This window comes from Orcinus orca, chromosome 10 (genome assembly GCF_937001465.1).
Source record: "Orcinus orca chromosome 10, mOrcOrc1.1, whole genome shotgun sequence".
Classification (NCBI taxonomy): Eukaryota; Metazoa; Chordata; class Mammalia; order Artiodactyla; family Delphinidae; genus Orcinus; species Orcinus orca.
In genome coordinates, this window is record NC_064568.1 from 621,883 (window position 1) to 646,553 (window position 24,671).

At 62.2% G+C, this 24,671-nt stretch overlaps 1 protein-coding gene across 2 annotated transcripts in view; it reads left to right on the plus strand.

The window, feature by feature from the left end:
- The window catches only part of CHCHD6 (coiled-coil-helix-coiled-coil-helix domain containing 6), a 125,387-nt gene extending 100,717 nt beyond the window's left edge, over positions 1 to 24,670 (plus strand). For both annotated transcript variants that reach the window (XM_012538938.3, XM_033416084.2), the window contains 3 exons: positions 1,301 to 1,371; positions 23,483 to 23,618; positions 24,510 to 24,670. In XM_012538938.3, the coding sequence (XP_012394392.1) occupies positions 1,301 to 1,371; positions 23,483 to 23,618; positions 24,510 to 24,515 (213 nt within the window). In that variant the 3' untranslated portion in view covers positions 24,516 to 24,670. The remainder of the gene's footprint in view (positions 1 to 1,300; positions 1,372 to 23,482; positions 23,619 to 24,509) is intronic.
- Position 24,671: the final 1 nt, after the last annotated feature.

Below are 24,671 nucleotides of genomic sequence, written 5' to 3' on the forward strand. Positions count from 1 at the left end.
ATAGGGCTGCTGGCCTGGTTCCGCCCCCCCAACCCGGGTACAGACTCCGCCTTCGATGCCCTGCAGGTGCTTCGGGGACGTGCTCCCCACGCCTGCCATGGTTACCTTCCGTGCAGGTGGATGATGGGGCCCATGGGGTACGGCGCTTGCCCCGCACGGCTCTGATCTGGGCACCTGTCACCTGTTCTGGTCCGACTGGTTCGTTCCTTTTGGGCCAGGCTCCCTGTGTACTCAGTGGAGGTGGAGTGGGAGAGCCGGGCTTGGAGGCCGACAGGCCGTGGGGTCTCCACTTCCGCGGGTCCCTTCACCTGCCTCACTGGCTGCTTGCAGGGCCTGACTGACCGGCCCCCGTGGGAGCCCTGAAGCTGCGTTTGCCCATCTGTGGTGGGAAGGGGCTACCCCAGGCTTGTGTGGGCCCAGCAGCTCCACAGGGCATCTTGCTGGGGCGTCCGACGCCAGCCCCGTGTCGGGCTTCCTCTGGGTGGTTTCGTCCTCGAGCCTGCGTCCTTGGAGATGTTGGGTCCACCCGTGAGCCTCACGGGACTCGGCCAGGAGCTGGTGTTGGGGGGCAGCTGTGTTTACGTTGGTCTCCTCTGGAGACGTGGCATGCGGGGTGCTGGGCCTGGGTGGCCTGAAGCCACTCTCCTTGGGGCACAAAGAAGTGGCGTGACTGACCGGAAGGATGCTGCGGTGGCCCCAGGCTCCAGCCCAGCTCTGTCCTGCTGCCGTCCCCACACTGCCGGCCCTGAGCACACACGGGGTGCCCCCGGAAGGAGGGCAGCACGTGCCTCTGGGACTGCCTGGCAGTGCTGGTGAGTGTGTGGGTCCTGGGCTGTGGTCCCGGCACCGCTGCCTGCTGTGTGGCTTCGGGCAAGTTGCTTCACATCTCTGGGCAGCAGAGTCCACGTAAAGACGGGGTTGGACCAGACGAAGGAACGGCAAACTTCTTCTTTAAGATAGTGACTGTCTTAGGCTGTGTGGGCCTCGCTGCCTCTGTGGACACTGTCGTAGCCCAGGAGCAGCCACAGCCGTGCGGTCACAAATCGTGGGCATGGCCGTGTGCCCGTAAAACTTTACACGGTGGGGCAGGCCGGGCCGGGCCTCGCTCGTGGCGGGGGTGTGACCCCTGAGCCAGGGGCTCCATGTGATCCTGGTCGCGGCTGGTCCATGAGGAGCCGGGCCCTCCCTGTGATCCTGGTCAGGAAGTCGGCATGTGTGGACTCAGCACGGCTGTGGGTGGGGTTGCGGCCGGAGAGAAGCTTCCGTCTGGTAACCCGTCGGGTCCATTTTCTCGTTGCAGAATGTCGAGACGTACAGACAGTCTTCACAGCAGTTCCACAAGGCAGCCTCGAAGATGGAGGGTGCGATCAAGTAAGAGCTTCCTCCCCCTGAACTCGCCTGCGTCTGTAAAATCTCCCTGCCCCGAGGCCTGATTGCAAGCTTCTCGAGGGGCTCAGATCCCCGCGCCGGGGGTCGGGGCGGAGCCAGCCACTCCAGGACCAGGTCCTGCGTGTCCTGTGAGCTGGGCTGGGCGCTGCGCCCAGGCCCCTGAGGGAGTCAAGAAGGGGTGCTGCTGGCCCCCCCGCCCCTGGGCGGGTTCCAGAGTGGCCTGGCCCTGAGCCTAGAGCCTCTGCGTGACACTCGGTCCGGGGGCTGTCTTGCCTCCAGAAGGACAGGGTCGGGCGGCACAGGGCTGAGCACCAGTGTTCTGTCCGCCTGTCCTGCTCCTGCGCTGGGGGCCTGGGAGCCGAGCGTCAGGAACAGGGGTGCGGCAGCCTGTCTGCTGCAGACGCGCCTGTTGCTTCGGATGCAGGTCCAGGAAGGTCTGCAGGGGCCCCGTGGGGAAGGGAGAGCCGGTCCCTTGTGTGCAGGTGTCCCTGGGGACCCGTCGACCTTTGTCAATCAGCTGGGGCCCCCGTGCCTGCCCCTCCCCCCCAGGCCCAGTGCAGGGGGGACCAGCTTGGCTCTGCCACCTCGAGGTGACGGCGTATGGAGGTTTGGGGGACCAGGGGTGAGAGGCCGCTGCTGAAAGCCGTGGGGGTGCCCGGAGGGGGCACATCCCGTCCAGACCTGGCGCCGCAGGGACCCCCGAAGCCGGGGAGGTGCTGCGGGTCCTGGTCGAGCTGACTGAAGGGAGGGTGTGGGGAGGAGAATCTTCTCTTGCAGTTCAGCCCTGGGGCAGTGACGGGAGCTGGGGAGCGGGACCCTCCCACTCCCCGGGGAGCGATGGAGACCTGGGACCCCGAGGACGGAGCGTTGTCGCTGCCCCGGTGGGGTCCCCACCTCTCCCAGGTGAGATTCCGGCTCACCGGAATCACAGGCAGTGGGTGACAGGGAGAGGTTGGGTGACAGCTACCCAGGAATGTGACCCCCAGAAGTGGGCAGCGCCCGCCCTCTTTCCCTGGATCTCGACCTACCTGCAGGGGAAGGAGCTGGAGAGCTGCCAGGGCTCTGCCGTCAGTGCTGCCGCGTTTTGTCACCCACCATGTGGCCCCATCCTGAGGGGGGACTCGGGTGGATTTGACTGTCACCTCCTTTTTCATTCTCGTGCCCTCTGAAGGCAGAGGCGGGTGGCGTGTGTGGTGCAGGGGGGACTCTGTCTGTTCACGGCATCCTGGACGACGCTCCCTGTAGAGCGTGTGACTGAAGGGTCGGTGCCCCTCGTCTGCTGTCGGTGGTTCCATGGCGTGTGTGGTGCAGGGGGGACTCTGTCTGTTCACGGCATCCTGGACGACGCTCCCTGTAGAGCGTGTGCCTGAAGGGTCGGCGCCCCTCGTCTGCTGTCGGGTGGCTCCCTCCCCTGCCCACAGCCGCGCCTGGACGTGGGGGGCCAAGCCCAGCTTGGACAGCTTCGGGGCCTCTGGGCCTCACTGTTTGTCTCGGCGGCTTTGCTGTCCCGTGGAGGCCCCTGTGGACACACCTGGACTCAGACCTCGGCCCTGCCTCCTGCTGGGTTTCCTGTCCGCAGGTGAGACCCCCGTGGACGGTGGACCTGGGGGTGGGCCCAGGTCCACGGTGGGCCGTCAGTGGCTGCTGCTGTGCCTGCGTGACAGTGGTTAGCGATGGTGGTCATTTATTCAGTCGTCCCTTCACCACACCTAGCGTGGCATGGCGTGGAACAGATTTAGTATGTAGATTGAGTTCACTAAGAAAGCTGTTGTGGGCTTCCCTGGGGGCACAGTGGTTGAGAGTCCGCCTGCCGATGCAGGGGATGCAGGTTCGTGCCCCGGTCCGGGAAGATCCCACGTGCCGCGGAGCAGCTGGGCCCGTGAGCCATGGCCGCTGAGCCTGCGCGTCCGGAGCCTGTGCTCCGCAACGGGAGAGGCCACAACAGTGAGAGGCCCGCGCACCGCGATGAAGAGTGGCCCCCACCCACCACAACTAGAGAAAGCCCTCGCACAGAAACGAAGACCCAACACAGCCAAAAGTAAATAAATAAATTCATTTAAAAAAACAAAACAAAACAAAAAACTAACTGCACAGAAACCATTTGCCCAAACAATGGCTGATGACAGTGATGAGCCGTGAGAGACAGCGAGTGAAGAAGCCCAGTCTGAGGCCCCGACCCAGACCCCAGACCCGGGCGGGCATGGGGTGGGGGTGTCCTACACTGAAACTGACTCCTCAGGACCCGAGACGCGGGCCAGAGCAAGCAAGGCGGGAGAGAGGGCTTCTCCAAAGAAGGTCAGCAGGTGCGGAGGCCCCGGGCAGGAAGCGATTAGCATGTTCAGGGCCTTGACGTTGGGCTGCTGGAGGAGTGGATGAGGGGACTGGGCAGAAGCCAGAGCCCGGAACGTTGTAGCCAGGTCCAGCCTGCTCTCTCTCCCGATATATGCATTTGAACTATGAAGTCTAGAACGTATTAATTGTAGCTATTTTGAAGTCATCTGCAGGTCTGTTTCTGTTGCCTGTTTTTTCTCGTGGTTCTGTTTCTCCGTGTGCCTGGTAATTCTTGATTGAATGCCAGGCATTAAAAAGAAGGTACAGAGGCTTCCCCAGAGGTGCTCACCCCCTTCCTGGATGGGCCAGTGTCAAGGCAGGTCACGTAAACCCTGATGGACTGAGATGACTGGGTCCTGCCTGCAGTCTTGGTGGAGCTCAGGCTTCTCGACTGACCCCTGTCCCTAGGGTCTGGCTGTCCAGGGCTCCTTGTTCTTGGCGAGCTCGAAAGCCCCATGTTTGCCTCCTCAACTCTATGAAACTTCGAGAATTCTACTCTGCCCTTCAGTGGCTGTTTACTTAGGTTCTGAGTTTCCTGCCATGAGACTTCCTGAGCTCAAGGATCTGAAGAATGCTTTAAAGGAGGAAGACCCCCGAGTGTGCCTCCCTTCTCCCTGGAGTCCCAGCCATGCTGTGCCTCTACCGTCCCGAGAGAGCTCCAGAGACCCTGCTGGCTTCTCTGCCTTTTAGAAGAAGCTGTTTGCCCAACACCAAGAATTGGCGAAAACTCGGGGCTGGCGGGGAGGCAGCTCCAGGAATGAACGCTCACCTCCAGGTTCCCTTCTCCTCATAGCCTTGGCCATCGAGTCCTGCTTCGTCTTGTCCTTAGACGCCTTCACACAGATGTTTAAAGTCCAACTTTAAATTTTTTTTCCTGGAGGAGAGCGTAGTTCTTCCACCAGCTACTCCCCCGTGGCTGGGGGAGGAAGGGGTTAGAGTTTGCCAAGCAGCAAACAGCGCCGTGGGTCACATTGGCCGTGTTAGACGCTGACAGACGGTGACCCTCCCAACTTCACGCTGGCCTCTCGAGCTTTCCTGAGGCTGCCAGGCCCAGTGTACCCTCGGGGGTCAGCAAGCACTTGGCCTTAGGAGGAGCATATGGGCGGCGAGGCCAACACCACAGGCTGGGGCTCTGGCTCTGGAAGGATTCCATCGTTGGGGCAGAAGCAGGTAACCCAGGACGCACGCACGCACGCACATACCCTCTACCTCACACAGCACGGAAGGCGGAATTGCTCAGGTTTCCTGAAGGAAGAGATTAAGACCCCGGGGAACATCCTGCATTTATTGTCACGTCTAGTTTTTATGATAATCTCTGTCCTCTTCCTGGGGGAGTCGTCCAGAGCTGCTCTCGGCTCGCCCCTGGCAGGAAACTCGTACGGCCCCCGGCCCCGCAGAGGGCGGCCCTCAAAGAGGCCAGCACAGGGGAGCCGCAAGACGCAGGCTATTAACTGTTTCCTGGGACCGAGCCACCGTGCTGCAGGGACTGCGACCAGAGAGGTCTGGTCCGCGAGGACACAGCTGCTGGGCTGCCCACCTCACCTGGGCCGGGCTCCTGCCTGACGCGGGCCCAGCTGAGGGAGGGGCTGGTGTTCAGGTGTGTGAGCTTCCCCGTCTGCGTGTGTCAGGGACCTAATGATGGAACGGTGATTGTCTGTGGAGACGGTGCTTGTGGGCTTGAATCCTGAATGAGACGGGTTCAAACATCCTCTAATCCAGGTGGTGCTGTAGTAGCCTGAATTCAGAGGATGTTTCTGTCTCTGACTTCCTTACCTTACCTAACCTGTTAAAAGGAGCGTTGTCTGTTCAGAAATTTACCAAAACACGTGTTTTAAACGGGTGTACCTGGCTCTTTGAGAGGTTGACAAATCAAAACCCATTGAATAATTCATTCAGAAGACAAAGTGCAGGTAATCTGTTTCTTTAAGGGTATCACGTGCGGCGGCTGTGCTGGAGCCTGTGTGGTTTGGGGCCCCTGGCGTGAAGTGCGTGGCAGGGGCCGAAGCCGCGTCGGCACCTTGCGGGCTCGCTTCCTGGACTGGGAAGCGGGGCGGGGATGGTGCCTCTTTTGCTCAGGCTCCTGCGAGGGCTGAGTGGTCCCCACGGGTGCTCAGGACCCACGGCAGGGGTAGCGCGGGATCCGAACCAGGTCCGATGGGGCCCAGACCTGCTCCTTCCTCCTGGGCCACGGTGCCCACTCACAGACGTCCGGCAGAGACGTCGCTGCAGGCTGGCAGGCTGACTGGCTCCCGTGGCCCGCGGACAGTGGCCACCAGGTTTCTCCGGGCAGAGCCTCCTTGCGATCTGCTCGTGACTGGCCTCGAGCGGGGAGGCTCCCCCTTCAGGGCCTCTCCCCGTGGCCTGCCCCGGCCCGGGCCACATCCACAGAGACGGCTGGGTGTGTTTGCCATGTGACTCGCTGCCCCCGTAGGGCTCTCCGTCGTCCCTTCTCTCTGCAGACAGGACTAGGTGGCGGTGACCTGGGCCCTCTCCCATGGCTGGTGCCACGTGGCAGGGCGCACGGACACATCTCCCCAGGTGGCACCGCCCTCTGGGATCGCCGGGGTGGACCTGGGGCCAAGACCCCTGCTGGGCGCCCCTTCTGTCCCTGCACCGTGCTCCACTGGCCCTCAGGCTTCTGCAGGCAGGAGCCGTGTTTGCCGCTTTGTGTCCCGGGCCCCGGACCATAGCACCCGCGTGGTATATTCGGTGTGATCATTGCTTCACCACCGCGTGAATGACGCCCTCCCGGGCAGAGGCCGCGGGGCTTCCCGGCTGATTCGGCTCTGCCGTCAGGGCCGTGTGGGCAGAGACCCGGGCGCGGTGCCGGAGAAAGCAGGGACCTGCGTGGGGGGAAGCAGGTGTCAAGGGGTGCGGCTGAAAGGGCGGCCTGGTCGCAGGTGTGAAGGGCCTTCTGTGCGTGTGAGAGAATTGGAATGCGTCCTGCAGGCAGTGGCAAGCCGTGAGAAAGCTTGTAAGGGATTCGTGTTTTAGAAAGATGCCTGGCAGCATCTGGGAGAGGCTGAGACGGCGCCAGTGCTGAGGTGGAGGTGGGGAGCCCACGTGGGACCCGCTTTGGCACCGCCAGCCGGTGACTCTCCCTCTTGGCAGACACACGAGGCCCCTGCACATGAGCTGGGCCCCCGGCACACAAACGGTCAGTTATGCAACGCGTTGCGAGGGGGACACAGTAGGACAGCGGGCGGAGGGAGGCTGAGACTCTGGGGACTGTCCCTGACTCCGGAGCAGAACCGAGAGATGAGAAGGGGCCGTGCAGACCCCCAGGCTAGGGCGCCACGTGGGAGGCCAGGGTCCAGCAGGAAGGAGGGAGGCTCCTGGCCGGGGACAGCGTCTGGGGGCCCCCAGCCAGGAGGGGCAGGGGAGCCTCCTGAGGACCGCAGGTGGTGGGCTCAGAGCCTGTCCTGCGGGCTGTGAGGTCCCCGGCGGACCCCACCCCACGTGGCCGCAGCCCCCAGGGGCGGCTGGCCTCCGCCCGGTGCCTTCTTACTGCTCAGAGACCTGTGACTCAGGAAGCTGGGCTCAGAGACGACAGTCTGTTAATCCCTCCCCTCGACAAAGACGAGACGGCCCTGCATCCCAGCTCTGTTAATGACTCGCTTCGGCAGTAAAGCCACCGTCCCGAAAGGCTCCGTTCTTTGTGCCACGTTCGTTTTTCTTGGAGTGTCACGTTTTAGATCAGCTTCTGGGGATTAGATGCTGTTACAGTGGAGGAATCTTCCCTTTTCCGGCAGTGAAGGGGTTACCACTGAGCGGCGTCATCCTTGGGCTTATTCTTCCAATTGGGTCTGTTGCCTCCCTGTTCCGCCTCCCGAGAGAAAGCCCTGCTTGGGGTCCCGCGTAGTCATCTGTGCCAGCACCGCACGCCCTGTCCTCCTGAGAGGCAGCCCTGCCGAGGGCTCGGGACAGTCGAGCGGTCATTGTGTAGGTCTCAGAGCCCCTCAGATCCGGGCCCCGTGGACCGGGCTCCCGTCCCTTGGCGGCGACAAGGGCAGGACTCTGCTGACCTCCCGGGACGCCGCACCGTCTCCAGGTGCCAGGTGCTGCAGGACCAGGGCGGGGGCTCCAGGAAGGGTGATCTCTGCAGCCTCTGCCAGCACATCCGTGAGAGGTTCGTGGTTACGTGTTAGCATCCCGGCAGCCTCCAGACCCCTGGAGGAAAGGCTGCAGGGTCTGAAGGGGCGGGGGCTCCACCCACCCCACCCAGGAGCTCTCTGTCCTGAGGGTCCACCTCCGGAGAAGCGGCGTGTGTGGTACGGGCTGGCCACGTGCCACCCTGGGGCTTCCCTTGCCCCCACTGCACGGCTTTGGGTCCAGGCTGGAGTGGATCCTGGTTGTATCGTCCAGGACAGGCCCTGTGTTCCTGGTGGGGTCAGACCGCAGAGAATCGAGAGCCACTACCCCAAGGCTTCTCCACAGTCCAGTCTCCGGGAAGCTGAGGGTGCAGACCCTGGGCCGTGATTCCTAGGAACTCTTTAAAGTGTCCCCAAGCCGTCACTCCCGCTGTTGCCCCCTGCCCCCACCCAACACACGCACAAATGAGGGGAGGCCGTGAGCCACCGTGTGGAGGCACCCCCGACACCACAGGGCCCGTGGGCAGCGCCTCGCTGGCCGCAGCGCCGTCCTAGCTCGCTGCCACCGCCTGGTCAGCTGGACCGCACTGACCGTCCATGCCGCGCTTCCGGCAGACCGAGCCCCAGCTCCTGCGAGACGCTCCTGGCGGGGTCGTGGCGCTCTGACTCCGGCCGTCCCAGTCTTCTGTGAATTTCCCGCGGTGGATGGACCGCCTTTCAGGCGTCTCGTGGGGACAGTTGTCCCCCTGCCCAGGAGTTTCGCTTGGGCTGACACACGGTTTCCCTCCCCACCTGTCCTGCAGGCGGCCCGACCGGTGAATTGGCTCATAGCCGTCACCTCGGGGTCCTTGGCCCCGGCAGGGCTGGCACTGTCCCCTAGGGCGTCACTGTCACAGCCCTGCTTTTGTCAGAGCTGCGCTGAGGGAGTGTGCTGCCCCCTTCTTTCCTTTGACATTGTCTCCTTCGTCAGGTGAACGAGCTTCTACCTCAGGCAGGTACGAATTTCTAAATATGGGTTAGAAATATAAAATGGTTTAAAAGTAAAAAATACGGTCACCTCGGTCCTAGATGAGAAAAACGTGTTTATGACACATGGTTCCTTGTTTGAAGGACACGACTGCTCAGATCTGGGAGTCGTTTTGGGAAGAGCGTGTATCTTGAACGTGGCTCTGGGGTTCCCAGGTGACTGCGTGTCCCCCACCGTGTCCTGGGTGATGCAGGATGCTAGCCGCAGCCGTCGGTGCTGTTTCCGCCTGGATCTTGGTTTCTGGTGGCAGGACGGCAGTGTTGGCGTGAAGCAGAGGGGGCCCTGGTCTCCCTGTGATGCCCCTTCCTCTGTGCCTCTCACTCTTCAGAGCCCCCCTCCCTCCGTCCAGGGACCGGGCATTGAGGCCCAGCGCAGCCTGTGCCACGCTGACCACTAGGTGATCTTGAGCCAGGTATGAGCACTCCCGGGCAGGCAGCCCCATCCGCCCTGACCCAGTCTCACGATGTCAAGTCCTCCAGACGCTGACCTACAGGGTAACTAGTCCTCAGGGCCCCGGCTGAGATCCCAGAAGGAGGGCAACACCGCGCGGTGAAACAAGGTGCGGCCACGTCTGGGGCCTGGCTGGAGGGTGTAGGGTGGGAACCATGGTGACAAAAGGCTCTTTGCTCTCAGGGTTTGTTGCTGTAGCTTCTGTGTATCAGCTCAAAACCATGTGCAGCTCAGTCCAAATGCCTATTTAAGCAAAGGCCAAAAGTTTGGTTGAAGCTATAACAGGAAAAATAGGGTTTTTATAATACAAAGCTTGCCATTTGTCTTGGATATAAAATTTATGACCCTTTCCGTATGGTACAAATGATCAGGGAAGCTGTGTTTATTTCTTCAAAGGTAGCAGAACGCATCTTGAGGAATTAAGAAAAATTACGAAGGGTGATTGTGCAGCATAGCACATCTCTAACACAGATTAAACGGAGCTGTTTGGGAGGTCAAATGCATTCCAGAGAGGGCCGAACAGTGCTGGGTCGGGTGGGGACAGCTGGGCTCCGGCTTTCGCTTGGGGCCGATGTGGCAGGAAGTTGCCGGTGCTAGGCCCAGGAGCCCGCGTAGATTCCACGTCAGGAAGGCCTGGGCCCCTCCCGTGCGGTGTGTGTGTGCTTGGCCTGTGCAGAGTGGGTCACACACGACACCTCGCACGGTGAGCCCAGCCGGAGCGGGGACTGCAGCTCCTGTGGGCTTGCGAGGCAGACGGGAGGGAGGCCCTGGCACTCAGCGGATGCTGCCTGTGGCCCAGGCACCTGGACGATGTCACCTCACTCGTTCTGTGGACAGGATCATGGGGAGTCGTGCTGTGAACGGGCTTCCCAAGGGGACAGCGTCAGTGGTCAGGAGAGGCCCGTTGCCCAGGCTGGTCCTGGCAGCCTCCCGCGTCCGCTGAGTCCACCCGAGGGGAGAGGGCATGGGTGCCGGGGTCTGGGCCCTTTCTGAAGGCTTGGGAAGCTCTGAACTGATGGGAGTGGACGTGCTTCAGGATGATGGCTCTAGCGGTAGCAGATGAAGTGTGCCGAGCTCAGGCTGCCGTCCTGTCCTTGTGCGGCTGATTGCTGTTACAGCCGAGTGTCTCTGCCCTGATTCATGCTCGTTTCAGCCTGTTGTACCAGCCTGTCTCTCAGTGTGTGTGCTTGCATGTGCACGGCGGGGCGGGTGCATGCGCCAGGGGCAAGGAGAGAGGGTGCCCGTGACACCTGTGAAGGCAAGGGTCCCATCCTTCCCATTCCTGAGCAGCGATGGGACAGGTGGGGAGCCGGAGCCCTACGGCTGGTCCCGTAGCAGACCCACCAGGATAGGCGTGCATTCCTTTGACGCTGTGAGCATCTTGGTTTCTATTTCAGACTTTTCAGAGAGAAGCGTTTCTTTATTTGCTCCTAATTCAACAAAGATTTAGCTCCTACTCTGTGCACGTACCCATTTGCTGTGCACTCCACACCCACCTGTCTTCGTCCCCTCTGATTACGTGTGTGTGTGTTCAGATATACGTAATAACTTGCAGTGCACTTGTAGAGTCCATCCAGATCTATGACGTGTGACGTGGCGTCTGCACATTGTTTGATTTGCTGTTTACTGGAGCATCTTGAAGTCATCAGTGATGAAAGTATCCAGACGATTATGTCTCTTTACAGTTTTTCAAAATGAAAAATAGTTTTGTCTTCTGCTTAGAAAAACGAGACGTGAATGTTGTAAAAAATCAAACGAGGCAGAAAAGTATTAAAAAGTTAAAAAAGCCCAGATTTCGCCCTGCTTAAGTTGTGGGGACGTCGCTCTGAGCTGAGCGCACACACAGTTGGACCTAAGTGGGCTCACGGAAACACACGTCACCTCCCTCGTCCGCATTCTGTGGGCCTGTGTCCATGTCGGTAAATGTGCGTTTACATGTTCACTTTTAATACCATATTGTTTATTCTGGAGGGTCAGAATTTATGTAATCGATCACTTATTGATGAATCCTGGGGAGTTTTCTGATCTTTTTTTACCAGTGTAATGATAACTGCCACAAATAGGTTTATCTGTCGTCGTGCACTTATTTAAATGCTTGTAGAGGGAATTGTTGGGTCAGAGAACACAAACACACACTCACACACACACACACACACACACACAGTGTATTTATATGTGTATATTTATGTGTTTACATTTTACTTACTGGCTCTCCAAAACAGTGGAGATCCTGTACCAATTTTCACTCCGAACAGTGATGCTGGACGGTGTCCGTTTCCCCAAGCACAGGATTTTAACAATATTTCTAAAAAACATCTTTGCCAATCTCACAACCAAAACCAAACAAACAAAACCTCTTTTTTTTTTTTTTTGCGGTACGCGGGCCTCTTACTGCTGTGGCCTCTCCCATTGCGGAGCACAGGCTCCAGACGCGCAGGCTCAGCGGCCATGGCTCACGGGCCCAGCCGCTCCGCGGCATGTGGGATCTTCTCGGACCGGGGCACGAACCCGTGTCCCCTGCATCGGCAGGTGGGCTCTCAACCACTGCACCACCAGGGAAGCCCCAAAACCTCTCTTTTTTAAACTTCCTCATTTCTTCCAGGATCAGTGAGGTTAAACCCTTCCAGAAATTACTAGCTGTTTGCATTTCTTCTTTTGTGAATTACTTACTTACGGCCTTCGCCCTTTTTTCCTTATTAATTCTTTTTAAAAGGTCTTTGTGTAACAGTGTTATTAACCTTTTATTTCTGTTGTGACTCTTTTTTGAGTTTAATTTTTGCCTTTTGGAAGTTGATGGGGGGATAGGGACCCAGTGCATTTTTGTTGTTGTTAATGTTTCTGTTTGTGACTTAGGTTATATCACAAAGGCCCTCCTTCCCACCATACGCATATTTTTAGGATGAGTACCGCTATGAGTTACTCCCCACTGAGGCGTGCTCCACATGACCCCACTGTGGTTTCTTCGGTGTGGGGTGTGACGTACAGGTCCACCTTGGTTCTCTCCCAAATGGGGAGCCCTCTGTCCCATCAGCAGTGATGTAGAAGTCCACCCAATCCCGCGCTAACGTCCTTGGGCCTGTTTCTGGACTCTTTTCTGGGGCCAAGCCTGCACGTATACAATATATGTATAAAACATACTACGCAGCTACACTAACTTAAAATATTAAATACCCATCAGAGCAAGTTCGTCTGCCTTGGGGATCATTTGCCAACTTGCTTTTCCAAACGTTTAGAATCACTTCGTCAAACTTCCCCTCTCCCACTCCCAGCTAGGAAAGAGGAAAACCCGGTGGGCTCTTTTTTGGGATAAATACATCCTTTTGAATACATTCAGTCCTCTCAAACTGCCATCCTTATTTTGCCTTATTTTGAAATAATTTCAAACCCATAGAAAGGTCACAAGAGTAAGAACACTTGCCTTAAGCCGGGTACCCGATCGGCCACACTAGAGCCTGCCGCGTCCTCACTGCCTCCCTCTAGACAAAAACACTGTCTTTTCCTGACATGGTGACCCGTTGCCGCTAAGTATTCTAGACCACCGTGTACCTCCCAGGACCGTGCTCCGTGACCACACACAGCTCTTCCGGTCGGGAAACCCTCGCTGACTCAGCCGCAGGCCACAGGCACCCCCCGCCTCCCCGGCTGCCCGCCGCAGCCCTTTCCTTTCTGGCCCAGGAGTTTGTGCTGCACCTCCGTGACCATCAGTCTCCAGTGGGGACAGTTCCTTGGTCTTTCTCTGTCTCTCGTGACCTTGACAGTCTAAAACGGTACAGGCCTCTCCTTCTGAAGGGTGACCCCAGCCTGGGTCCGCCCGATGTTTCCTCATGGCCAGCCTCAGGCCGTGCGTTCCTGGCAGGAAGGCCCCCCAAATGGTGCCGTGCCCTTCCTGGTGGGTCCCATCCCTCCACTAGGGATGTGGACCGTGACCCGGTCACTGTGGGCCGGCCTGGTCTCTCTGCACAGGCTGTGTCCCCTTGTGCTTGATCCCTGCTCTGTGGGAGCTTCTCCAGGGTGTGTCCAGATCCTGATGCCTCAGCCTCGGCCTCCAGGGACTACTGTCCCCTGAACCAGCCACCACAGTCGGGGTGGCCCATGACGGCTGTTTACTTCCATCGTTTCCTCTACGCTTATGAATCGAATTAAAGGGAGAGTTTCCCTTCTCCCCCGCTGAGGTGTTCGTGTGTTTGTTTATGTTAGGAAAGAGTCAGGGAGTCACAGTGCCTTGCTGGGTTGTAATAAATTCCCTCGTTTATGTTGTTGTTCACGTGGCCCAGGATTCTGCCTTCAGACAGACTCTTCTGTCCTTTCGATGTGTGGCTTTGCGCTCTGAGCGGCCTTCCCTCTCTGGCACAGGTGCTCCGGCCCCAGCCCTGGGATCAGCCGTCTCCACTCTGCTCTGTTTACTGCGGAGCGGTGCTTAGAAGCCAAGGTCTGGGCGCTGGGCGTGCTCGCTGCTGGACTGTCAGGGTTCCCAGGTGCTCCCGCACAGGCACGCACGTTTCCGTGTGTGAGTTCCCGCACACGCACGCGTACGTGTGTCCTAGCACGTGAAGTCCACACGGCTTCCCCGGGTTCCGGCACTCGGATTCTTGCGGCTGCTCCATGTGTGGAGCTCCCTCCTCAACGGGCCTGGCTCCCTTGTCCTCCACGTGCTACACCCTCACTTGCTCCATCACCGACCTTTTGTGCTCAGTGTGAGCCGCCCTCACCACTGCTCTGGCCGCTTCCCCGCCCTGGGCTGCACCACCCACTCGCTGCGGCCCCTCCGGCAGGAGGGCAGGAGGGCAGGAGGGTGCCCACCCTCGTGCTCTGTGCTCGGTGACTCCAGGCTGACGGGCAGCACAGCCAGCCCAGCACTGCACGGCTGGGGGCCGCGTCCGCCGCCTCCTGGCTTTGTCTCTCTCTCCTCGGGTCTGGTGGCGCCAGGGTCTTGCTGGACTCCGGGGACTGCAAGCGACTCTGATGCTGCTGAGGGTCAGCTGTGGTTCAGAGCGCAGATTGGGGTTAGGAGGGGGCTGACCGTCCCGGTGCTTCCTGCATGGAGACTCCGGCCCCTCCCCGCCCTCGGCGACGTGTGAGGTGCATGGATGGGTGACGCCCTGAGGCCCTTTGCACCTCTTGCGTCGGCGACAGTGGACGGGGGTGTGGCCCACAGAGGGAATCAGCCCCAGCATCCAGAGACGCCCCTCAGAACACCCCGGGTCAGCCAGGAAGAGGCCCCTGCGGTTTCCAAATGTGCTGGGACACCGTAGAGTGGGGGACGGACCTGCGAAGACCCCACCGCGCCAGCTCTGCACTAATCTGTTTCTTCACTGAGATTACGTGTCAGGTTTCAGCTGAGGACACGTCTCTGCAGGCTGAGCAGGGGAAGCTGCGTGGTGGGGGGAGGGATAAGGTCTGCTGGGCCGGCGGCGGGCAGGACTTCGGGAAGGGTCTGAGTCAGTGGACGCAGGGGCCTGGTGGGAGGAGGCCCCGGGGAGGCAGTTCCCGTGACGACAGGAGGCCTGTGGGGGCCGGACGCAAGGGCCGGGCAGGACCAGGGGTGGGGAGTGCCCAGGGGCTCCAGGCTTCGGCTTCGATCCTGTCACAGCGGGGACGAGGGACAGCCCAGCCTCAGAGTCACTGCAGGGAAGGCCCAGGGAGGAGCAGCTGCGCCTGCTCACGTCACCAGGGGGTATTTCTGCCTGAGTCTCACCCGACGGCGTCGGAGGTTAGTTCCTGCCTCTGTCCCCGTGTCCCCTGTCACCAGAGCACACCACACCACACCGCAAACCTCTTCGGGGGCTGGGAAATGCTCCCGTCCTGCACCGAGGCTCATGCTCTCCGCCAACCTAACTCTGCCGCGTGTGGAGGGCTGTGTGGTCCGGCCCAGCCCAGAGGGAAGCTCCTTGGTTTGTTGGTTTCCAGTCAATCCTGAGCTCCTGGCTGCTGCGAGGGTCCCACCCCCGGGGCTGGGCACGGGGAGGCTCCCCCAGGAAGTGGAGTCCAGAGGCAGCTGGAGAGCAGGCCCAGGGCCCACCCACAGGCCACAGAGGCAACAGGCGGGACCAGGCAGACATCTGGACGGTCAGGGGGACACGGTCTCCCCGGGCTGGGTCATCTGCTGAGCTCGGCGTCGGCGGGGACCCTGGACGCAGAGGTAGTAAGCTGGTCCCTGCCCGCGGGGCACTCCCAGTTCAATGGGGCCGCTCCGCGCAGGTTTGGCTCCAGCCGCTGGGCGCCCTTGTAGGTGTGAGCCGTGCCAGCCCCTCGTGGGTGAGCAGAGGTGACACAGTCGATCGGGGACACTTGGCTCCAGTCAGAGGGGTCGGGAGGACGGAGGCTGGCAGGGAGTGCACGCAGGACCTCGGCTCACACGGTGCCGTTGACGGCAGCCTACCACCGGGACACCAGCCAGCACCCCCCAGAAGTGGCCCTGTGCGGCGCCTTGAAAGGCGGCCACATCCCGGGGGCCTGGGAGCCAAGGAGCAGCCTGGGGAGTCGCCCCTGCCGTGTCACCCCCGCCGCAGGCGAAGCCTCAGTGTGGCCTCGGCCGCTCCGTGTACTGTGGACCGACAGGCAGGTGTGGACAGGCAGGAGGCCTGAGCCAGTGTTTGTGGCACCGTGCTCTTCCTGGGGCCAGGGCTCTGCAGCAGAGGGACGTGGGCCGGGGTCCCTGCGGGGTCTGGGCCTCGGTGAGAACTTACATGAGAACAGGAGGTGCCGGCCCATCCCTGGGCAGCAGGCAAGCGGCCGGGCCTGCACGGGGAGGAGGGGGCACAGCAGGGCTTGGAGAGGCCCCCCAGGTGTGTCACAAGGAGGTGGGGGAGGCAGACCGGGGGGGACACCCGCCAGCAGGTGCCGTTGCCCAGGAGGCAGGGAGGCCTCGGGGAAGGGAAACCAGAGGATGCCGGCAGACGGGGTCCTGGGGGTCCTCAGGCGCTGCGGCTGCCGCTCCCTCCCCTGGAGCCTCCAGTGCCCCGGCCGCTGAGGGACTGTGAGGGATGGCTCTGCGGCTCCAGAGGTCCTGGTGTGGACCCCAGACCCCCGCGACCCACGCCTCCTTGGGCTGCGTCCGCCCCACATGTCTGGTGAATCGGGAGGCTCCTCGGGGGGGACGTGTGCTTCCCCTGTGGCTTTCTCACAAAGAACCAAAGCCAGGAGCAGCCTCCCTGTTCCGTGCACGTGTGCATGTGTGCGTGCAGTGGCAGTCCCAGGGAGGAATCCTGTCACTGGCTAAGCAGCCGTGGGGGCCAGTTTGCGCTTCGTTTCCTCGGGAGCAGAGCTCTGCTAGGCCTGGGCTCCCAGAATAGCTGCCCCCCCGGGGGGTCCCGTGTGGCCTCTGGCGACGGCGTGTCTCTGGGCCCCACCTGCCCGGGCTGAGTGGCACGTGGTCGGCAGCGGCCAGCGAAGCGGGTCCTCAGCGAGCAGCTGGTCTCGTCAGCCCCTGGGCCCTGGCCAGGCCGCCGCGGAGCCCGCCCCACGGCTCAGCTGGTCCTGACAGAGACGGATGTGCAGCTCCGTGGCACCCGCGCACCTCGCCTCCGAGCCGTGATGGAAAGCCTGCTCTGTGCATTCACCCCGCCAGCGCGTCTCTGAAATGAAGTGTCAGGAAGATGTCTCATGGCCCAGTTCCACACCAGCGGTGGTAATGGGAGAAGGCTGAGGTGATGAGATGTCGGTCAGAAGCAGGGCCCACAGAGGGACGTGCTCGACGTCGCACTCGGGCCTGTGCGCAGCCGGGCTTGCGTGAGCTTGGAGGGGGCCTGGCCCCGCGCTGGCACGGGCGCCCCTGCGGCCGCGCTGGCCGGTGTCGGCCCTTCCAGTTGGCAAACTTCTGGCTCCCCTGGCAGCCTGAATCCCATGTGTCTTTTGCTTCTTTTCTGTACCCTTGGTTCTTTCTTCCTTGGAATTTTGGGGGAATTTTCCAAACTTGGCATGGAGTTAAATGGACGCAGCGTGGAGCCAGATAACCGGGCTCTTATGCTGGCTCTGTGTCTCGCTGTGTGGCCTTGGGCAAGTCACCTAACCCCTCTGACACTGGTGTCCCCACCTGCAGGATGGGCTGCTGTGCCGGGTTAGGACCTGGCAGGGACTGGTCCTCAGAATGACCTGGACCTCAGGCCCGGCCTGAGATGCAACCTGGGACGAAAGGCCTCCCACCTGAGCCATTTACCGCGGAGCCTCTGTCACACAAGATGCGTGTTTCTGTCTGTCAGAAGGTGACTGGTGAGCCGTCTGCCTCCCACTAACTTCTGCCCGTCGGCACTGAGCGCTTTCCTGCATGACCGGCTGCCTGTTTCCTGGGGCTGCTGTGGCCCACAGCCGGCTCTCTCTGAAGCTGGAGGGCTCCCGGGCGTTCGCTCAGCTTCTGGTGTTGCCGGGAGGCTTGGCGTCCTTGGCCTGTAGCCGCATCACTGCAGCCTCTGCCTCCGGCATCACGTGGCTTCTCCTCTGGTCTGTGTCCGTGGTCAGTGTCTCTCCTCCTCTTAGGAGGACACCAGCCACGTTGGATCAGGGGCCTCCCTGCCCGACCGTGACCCCATGCTGACTAACTGTACCTGCCAGGACCCCATCTCCAATCAAGGTCACATTCTGAGTCTCCAGGAAGGGCGTGTTTTGGGGGAGGTGCCCCTACCCGCTGGCCTTCACGTGCACAGCGGGTTCCCAGGGCCTTGTCTCCACACCTTGCCGCAGACGCCCCTTCTGGGCCGGCACAGACGAGCGTCTCAGCTCTGCCACAGGAGCGCTGAGAGCAGTTCCCAGCCGCGGACCGAGAACTTCAGACGGTGTGAGGGTCCGATTCCCTGGGGCCAGGGCCATGGCCGTGTCTTCCCTGCAGGGGTGTGGTTTCAGCCCTGTCCCTTTCACTGGGCTCCCCCGCCCCCGGGGGTAAGGAGGGCAGAGCCGGGAGCGAAGGGGAGATGCTGGGGGCTGCAGAGGGCAGGTCCCTCCCCAGTGGCCTTGGTGGCCTTGCTGTGTGACTCGGGTGAATGACGGGTGAGCCTGTGCAGTTGCTGTCTCACGAAGCTGTGTCCCCCTCCGTCCTGGTGCCCTCGCGGCAAGGTGGCAGGGTGGTCCTCCAGGCCACACCCATCATGGGCTCCCCTGCAGCTCCGAGCCGCCCCGGGCCCTGCGCCCTCGTGGGGACAGACTGGCCACGGACAGGGGACCTCCCGAGTTCAGGATGGGGAGAGCAGGGCCGGAGAGAAGGGACAGACGCGGACAGGAGGGACTGCTTAGCACAGGGTCCAGCGAGCTGTAATCACCCCAGAAATGGGTTTGTTAACCTCCTTGGAGTTGCAGAAACCCGTGGGCTGCTTTATGTTCTAGGACAATCAGTGCTCGCAGTGGAGAGGGTGGGCTATGGGGATGTCGGGGACAACGTGCCCAGTGTACGAGGTGCAGGAGGATGAGGGTGTCGGGCCCCTGTGGGCACCTGCTGGGCCGCTCGTCCCGCAGTGACCACACCGGCCGTGAGTCTGGTGCAGAACTGTGGGAATAGTGGGGGCCCCACGTGGGGCTTGGGGGCACGCGTGGCGGGAGAGTGCTAGCGGAGCGGAGTCAGGACGAGGCCTCCAGCCTCCAGGGACAGGTGGGCTGCGATGGGCCCCTGAGCAGGAAGAACCTGTGAGGCTGGACCGGGCAGTGGGAGCAGAGCCCCGGGCAGGGCTTCCGGGAGAGGAGAGCGGGCTGGGGGTGGGAGGGCCATGAGTAGAAGTGGTTTGGGTTTGCGGTCTTCCTAGACTCTGCAGAGATGAGTGTGTCTTCAGCAGAGAGTGGAATAGCGAAGGTACGAGAGAGAAGGGCCACTGGGACAGACCACCCAGGTGCTGGGGGAGAGAAGGGGTGGCTGATGGGGGTGGCCTTGGCCCTGCAGAAGGACCCCTTCTCTAGGTAGGAGGCAGGGGTAGTGAGGCTGGGATGCCGAGGAGGGGTGTCTGTGCCCTTAGGGTGCTGGTGGCCCTTGGGGGGCAGGGGGACGAGGAAGCAGACCCCAGACTGAGTGGGGAGTGGCACGGAGAGCTCAGGAGAGCTGGGCCCCAAAGGCCTGAGCACCAGAGGGGGGGGGGGCCCTTCTGGAAGGGTCACTGTGGCCCGGGGGTGGCGCTCTGGGAACCACGCAGAGCTGCAGCCGGCAGGGGGGCAGAGGAGGCAGGACACGGGCGGATTTGGCCTCCGCAGGCCTGAGCCAGGGGCCAAGAGGAGCGAGCGAGCGTCCGCGGGGACTGAAGGCCTCGGGGAGGGGGGACGCAGGAGGGGGAGGCAGGAGGACGAGCAGTGGCCTCGAGAGCCACCCAGGTGGGGTGGGTCAGGCCCAGGGGGAGAGAGGGCGACCGCCCTGCTGTTTGGGAGCTGCAGGGGATAACGTCTGCGGTTTTCGGTTAGATAGCAGGGAAGCAGGAACGTTATAGTTAGAAGGTAAGAGGGAGGCATCTATGGGGGGGGGGGGCGCGTCTAGAGCGGCCCCCGGTTTCTGGCTAGGCAGGTCACTGGAGTGACGGGGACTCCACTCACCAAGATGGAAACTAGGCGGGAAGTGGGTTCCCTGGCGCTTGCTGGTGAACGTGGTGAGGAATCGGCGGGTTGGGGGTGACGTGCTAGGCTGGAAGTCTCCAGGGAACCGGGGGTGGGGGGTCCAAGCGTTGGAGTTTGGGGTGTGTGTTGTTGGGATCGACTGGGGTTGGCCCTGGGGGAGAAGTTTACGGTGTTTGGGACAAAGGAAAGGGAAGAGGGCCCTCTGTGCCCGCGCAGGTGGGGGGCCGGGTTCCCAGCGCGGGGTGCCTGTCAGTGAGAGCGGCATGGCCGGTCTCCTGAAGCTGGCAGGGGCAGGGGCAGTGGTCCGGAGCGCCCAGGCCAGCTCTTCCCTCTGCCTGGTTGCTGGGCAGTGCTGGTTCCTGGACGGACGGAGGAGAGGGTTGATTCCTGGCTCGTGTGAGCCTTTTATCACAACTCTCCTTCTGGAAACGTGTCACTCCCACCAGCGGGTAGAGCTCGGTTCACAGGTGGCACTGGGGTCATGGTTTCCATTCCCAGAGGTGGCCACGGTGCCAAGGCCAGCTGGCCCGTGTGAGACCCTCACTCCCCACAGCGCCTGGTGGTCTCTGGGCCGTCGGAGAGGAGGGCCGGAAGCTGGGTCCCTGAGTACCTGTGACACCGCCAGATGGCGGCCGTGTGGGTGTTGAGAACTGACCCCACGAGCCGGTCCTGGTCTGCTGTGCACAGTGGCCCCTCCTCGACCCCAGACACTGAACTCGCAGCAGCACGTGGCAAAGCCCCCAAAACCTGTGTGCCCCCCACTGGCCCCCAGGGCACCTGCTTGGGGTCTCTTGGCTACTTGGAGAAGGGGCCCCACGATGGGTGCCTCAAGGTTCCTGGGAAAGGAGCACCGTCGGGCCTGGGTGAGCCGTGAGCTGTGAAGTACCACACCCGGGCCCAGCCCCAAAGCCTCCCGTCGTCACTCTTCTCTGCCAAAGGCCTGCCCCGCTCTCCGCCCCCCTCACCCTGCAGGCTCGTGTCTGGCACCTCAGCCCCTCGTGCAGAGGAGGAGAGGCTGGCAAGCAAGGGGAGCTGACCTCTGAGTGGGCCAGAGCCTCCCAGCCGGGAATCCTAACATGTCCCTCAGCTGGGGGCGCGGGGGGGGCAGGGCTTCTCTCCCTCCCTGGAGAGGTCACTGCCCTGGGTACCTTCCAGGCAGCCGATGACGCCTGAGCCGTTCTGCATGCAGTGGACGGGCTTGCCGCGGCCCCAGCTGTGTGACCCAGCCTCGCCTGCTCCCTGCCCCGTGCCGTTCACGGCCCGTTTGCAGGCAGACAGGTGAAATTTCTCGCGATTGACGTTTTCCTGACACCCTGTCTCCTCGTGTTGTGGCTGACAAACGCCAGCGCAGAGGCGTCCGCAGGCCCACGGGTGACCCTGGTGTGAGGGGATGGATTCTGCTCGGCCCCTCCCTCTGTTTCTCCTGAACTGGGAGCCCCCTGGGTGCTCTGCGAGGTTTGCCCTCAGAACGCACAGGGGCCCTGGTCCAGGGACCTGAAGACAGAAGGTGGGGGGCAGAGTTAAGAAGCCGCTGCTCTGCCCACTTACAGCCAGCGGGTGAGTCGCTTCCGCCGTCGGTCTGGAGAGGGTGTGGCTCCAGGACGAGCCCCACATCACTGGCCAGGCTGCCGGCCGTCCTGCCCCCGGACGCCTCTTTCCATGAGATCTGCGGCTCCGACAGCTCTGCTGGCCGCACCCTCAAGGGCCGCGGGTGGGGGGCTGTTCGTCGGGAGCGGGGCTGGATGGGAGCTGCTGCTCCAGGGGCCGCAGGGCCGGGCGAGTAGGAGGTCTGTGTGGGAGGACGGCCGGCGGGTGCCAGGACGGAGCCCGAAAGATGCGGCCTCGGGGGCTCCCCGCCAAGGGCAGGTGGGACGGAGGAGCCCGGAGGGAAATGCAGAGGGAGCTATTGCCAGGCGAGGGCAGCAGAGAGGAGATGCCCGTCCGGAGGCATTTAGAAGGCCCACCATTGGACGTGTCCGTGGCAGAAGGGTCTTCAACACAGAGGGAGGGGCATCCTGCAAGCACTGGGCAGCCAGGCGGTCACCCCACTACAGCGGCAGATGGAACCCAGTGAGGGGACCCCAGGGCCCGGGAGGAGAGGGTGAGCCTGGGAGCCCGTCTGTTCTCCCGTGCGAAGGTCAGCGCCCAGGAGAGACACGTGTCCTCCTCAGGTAGGAAGCCTCCGAGCCCGTGTGCGCTGTGCAGACAGGAGCAGGGCCGTGTGGCGCTGTAGGGCCGTTGCGTCCCCTGGCTGCGCCCTCAGGACCCAGTGGAATCCTGGGTGGTGGGCAGGGCCTTCGGGGAAAGGGGGCCGTTTCTCCCAGCACAGCCTTGACCTTTGGAGCCGTGGACCTGAGCGCGGGCGTGGCGGCTGCTCCCCACCCCGCCTCCTGCCTGTTCAGCTTGTAAACCCTCAGTTCCGTCCACGCCATGGATCTTGGCTGATCAGGGATTGTCTGGGCGTGGGGGGCGGCGGTGGGAAGGGAGGGGGCTGCAGTGTGTGGTCAGCAGGCCTGAGGACCAAGCCCACGCGCGGGGCCCGGAGTCCCGTGGGCATCGCTGCCGGGATGGCGGCGCTGGGCGTGTCAGCCGCAGCTGGGTAACGAGAGCCGCTGAGCCCTCTGTTCCTGGTCTTAACGGATGGATGTGGGAGGCTGAGCCGTGTTAAAACCAGCATTCCAGCCCAGCACCTGCTGCAAGGCTGGACTTTTGAAAGTAGATCCGGGGCCGGGGAGCTGTCGACCTGCAGGCCCCGGGTGACGGGAGCAGGGGTCCTTCCGCTGCCGAGGCCTCCCCGGCGCCCGAGCCTGGGAGGGCAACACGGGGCCCAGGCCTAGCCGCGGCTCCGAGGTTCCTGGTGGACCTGCCAGAAACCACGGAAACCCTGTGAGTGTGTGTCCCGGCGCCCCTGCATCCTAGTGTGGGACCCGGGCCGGCCACCTGCCTCCTCGTCCTCTGCTGCCTGGTTTGGGGTCGGGGCGGGCGGTGAGAGACGGCCACCCCGCCCAGAGCCGCGGGGAGCAGGGGCCTGAACCCGTGAACGCAGGAGCTCGGGGGCGTGAGTGCATGTGCGTGTGTATATGTGCACGTGTGTGAGTGAGTGTACAGCTGTGTGCACGCGTGTGAGTGTGAGAGGGTGCGTGTACAGGGGAGCATGTGTGAGGTCCGGAGAGAGGGGAGGGCGGGAGGGGCAGCGGGCGAGGCGTCAGGAAGAAGACCCTGGTGACCGATGAGAATAAGCTTTATTTCCCTTTTTCATCTTTGTTTCATATTTTTAAAAAGAGAACATAAAATCATGCTTCAGATGAATACGTTTAGAGTCTAGCTTTAGGTTCTAAACCTACCTTGATGAACAAAGAAAGAAAAAATAGTAAATTCCCCTAAAATGCTGCAGTGATATTCTCTAGGAAGTGAGAGTCTGAACATCTTAGGTTTTTTTTAAACATTTTGTGTTTTTCCAGTTTTCCTCATCATGCATGTATTAGTTTTGAAATCAGAAAAACAGCTTTGGGGGAGACGATGGTGGCCCACACCCGGGCGGGAGGCGCCCTGGAGGCCTTGGGCGGGGGGGGGTCCCCCGAGGGCCACCTCGGCCCCTCTCTGGGGGGCGACCGGACGCCACGGCCCCCGTGCCTGGCCCGTGGCGCTGCCCCAGACTGCCTCCTCCTCTCCGCAGGCCCCGCAGGGTGGAGCCCGTGTGCTCGGGGCTGCAGGCCCAGATCCTGCGCTGCTACCGCGAGCACCTGCAGGAGGTGCTGCTGTGTGCGGACCTGGCCAAGGCCTACCAGCACTGCGTCGGCTCAGCGCACAAGGTAGGCGTCAGCTGCGGCCTCCCACCCCCCTGGGCTCCGCGGCGGTGGGCGGGGAGGGGTCTGTGGGCGCCGCTAGGCCATGTCCAAGGTCAGCACTGGGTGAAGTCAGGCCCTGCTGTCCAGGGGGGCCACCCGTCCTGACCTCTGTGCAGCGGGGGGTGGAGAGGCCAGGGTGCAGGGTAGGGTCGTGGAAAGGGCCGGGCTGCCCTGTGGAAGGGGGAGAGCTGAGGGGGCAGAGGGCAGCCACTCCTGTGCTGGCCTGACGGGGCCCGGCCTTTGGTGAGTGGAGGTGGTCATGGTGGTCCGGGTGCCACACGCTCCCCAGCCTCACGTTGGGGGCACTGCAGGCTGTCCTAGAGGCCCTGCCCTGAGGCGTGGACCTCCTTCCTGACCCTCCCTGCCAGCTCCCCAAGGTCCCAGGTCCCGCCAGTCTCACCTCAGGAGCCTCCGGCTTTAAAGGGTCCCTGAGAGCACTTTGCTCCTGGGAGCTGCTGGGCAGCAGGGAGGGAGCAGGTCTTAGACGCAAGGCTCCTCCCCAGGGCTGCGGGGCGAGCTCCAGCCCCACGAGGTGCTGTGTCCCACGGGCCAGCGCCTGGGTGTGAGGGCTCTCCAGGCGGTTTCACTCTGAGCTGAGAAGGGAACAGAGGCGAGACCTCGAGGGGTGGAGGAGAGCTGCGTCTCCGGGCAAGACCGTGTGCACAGGGTGCAGGCGGGAGGCCGGCGGGAGGCCACGGGCACGTGCAGTGTGGGCACCAGGCATGGAGGTGAGGAGGCCGCGTCCAGGCCTGGGGACCCACGGGGTAGGACCCTCTCCATGAAACGGGCCCTCGTGGAGCAGAGCCTGGGGGACACGCACGCTCCTGGGGGCCTGAACTCTGTTCTCCTTTGTAGGGTTGACGCAGGCCCACTCCGGGCCTGGCCGTGACTTGGGGCCTGAAGAGGGGACGCGCCGTGGGACCGCAGTGCAGAGACCGCAGGCGCCGGATGCCCCCGTGCTGGAGAAGTAGCGTGTGTGCCCCTGTCCGCAGACAAATAAAGCAGGCGTCCTCGTCT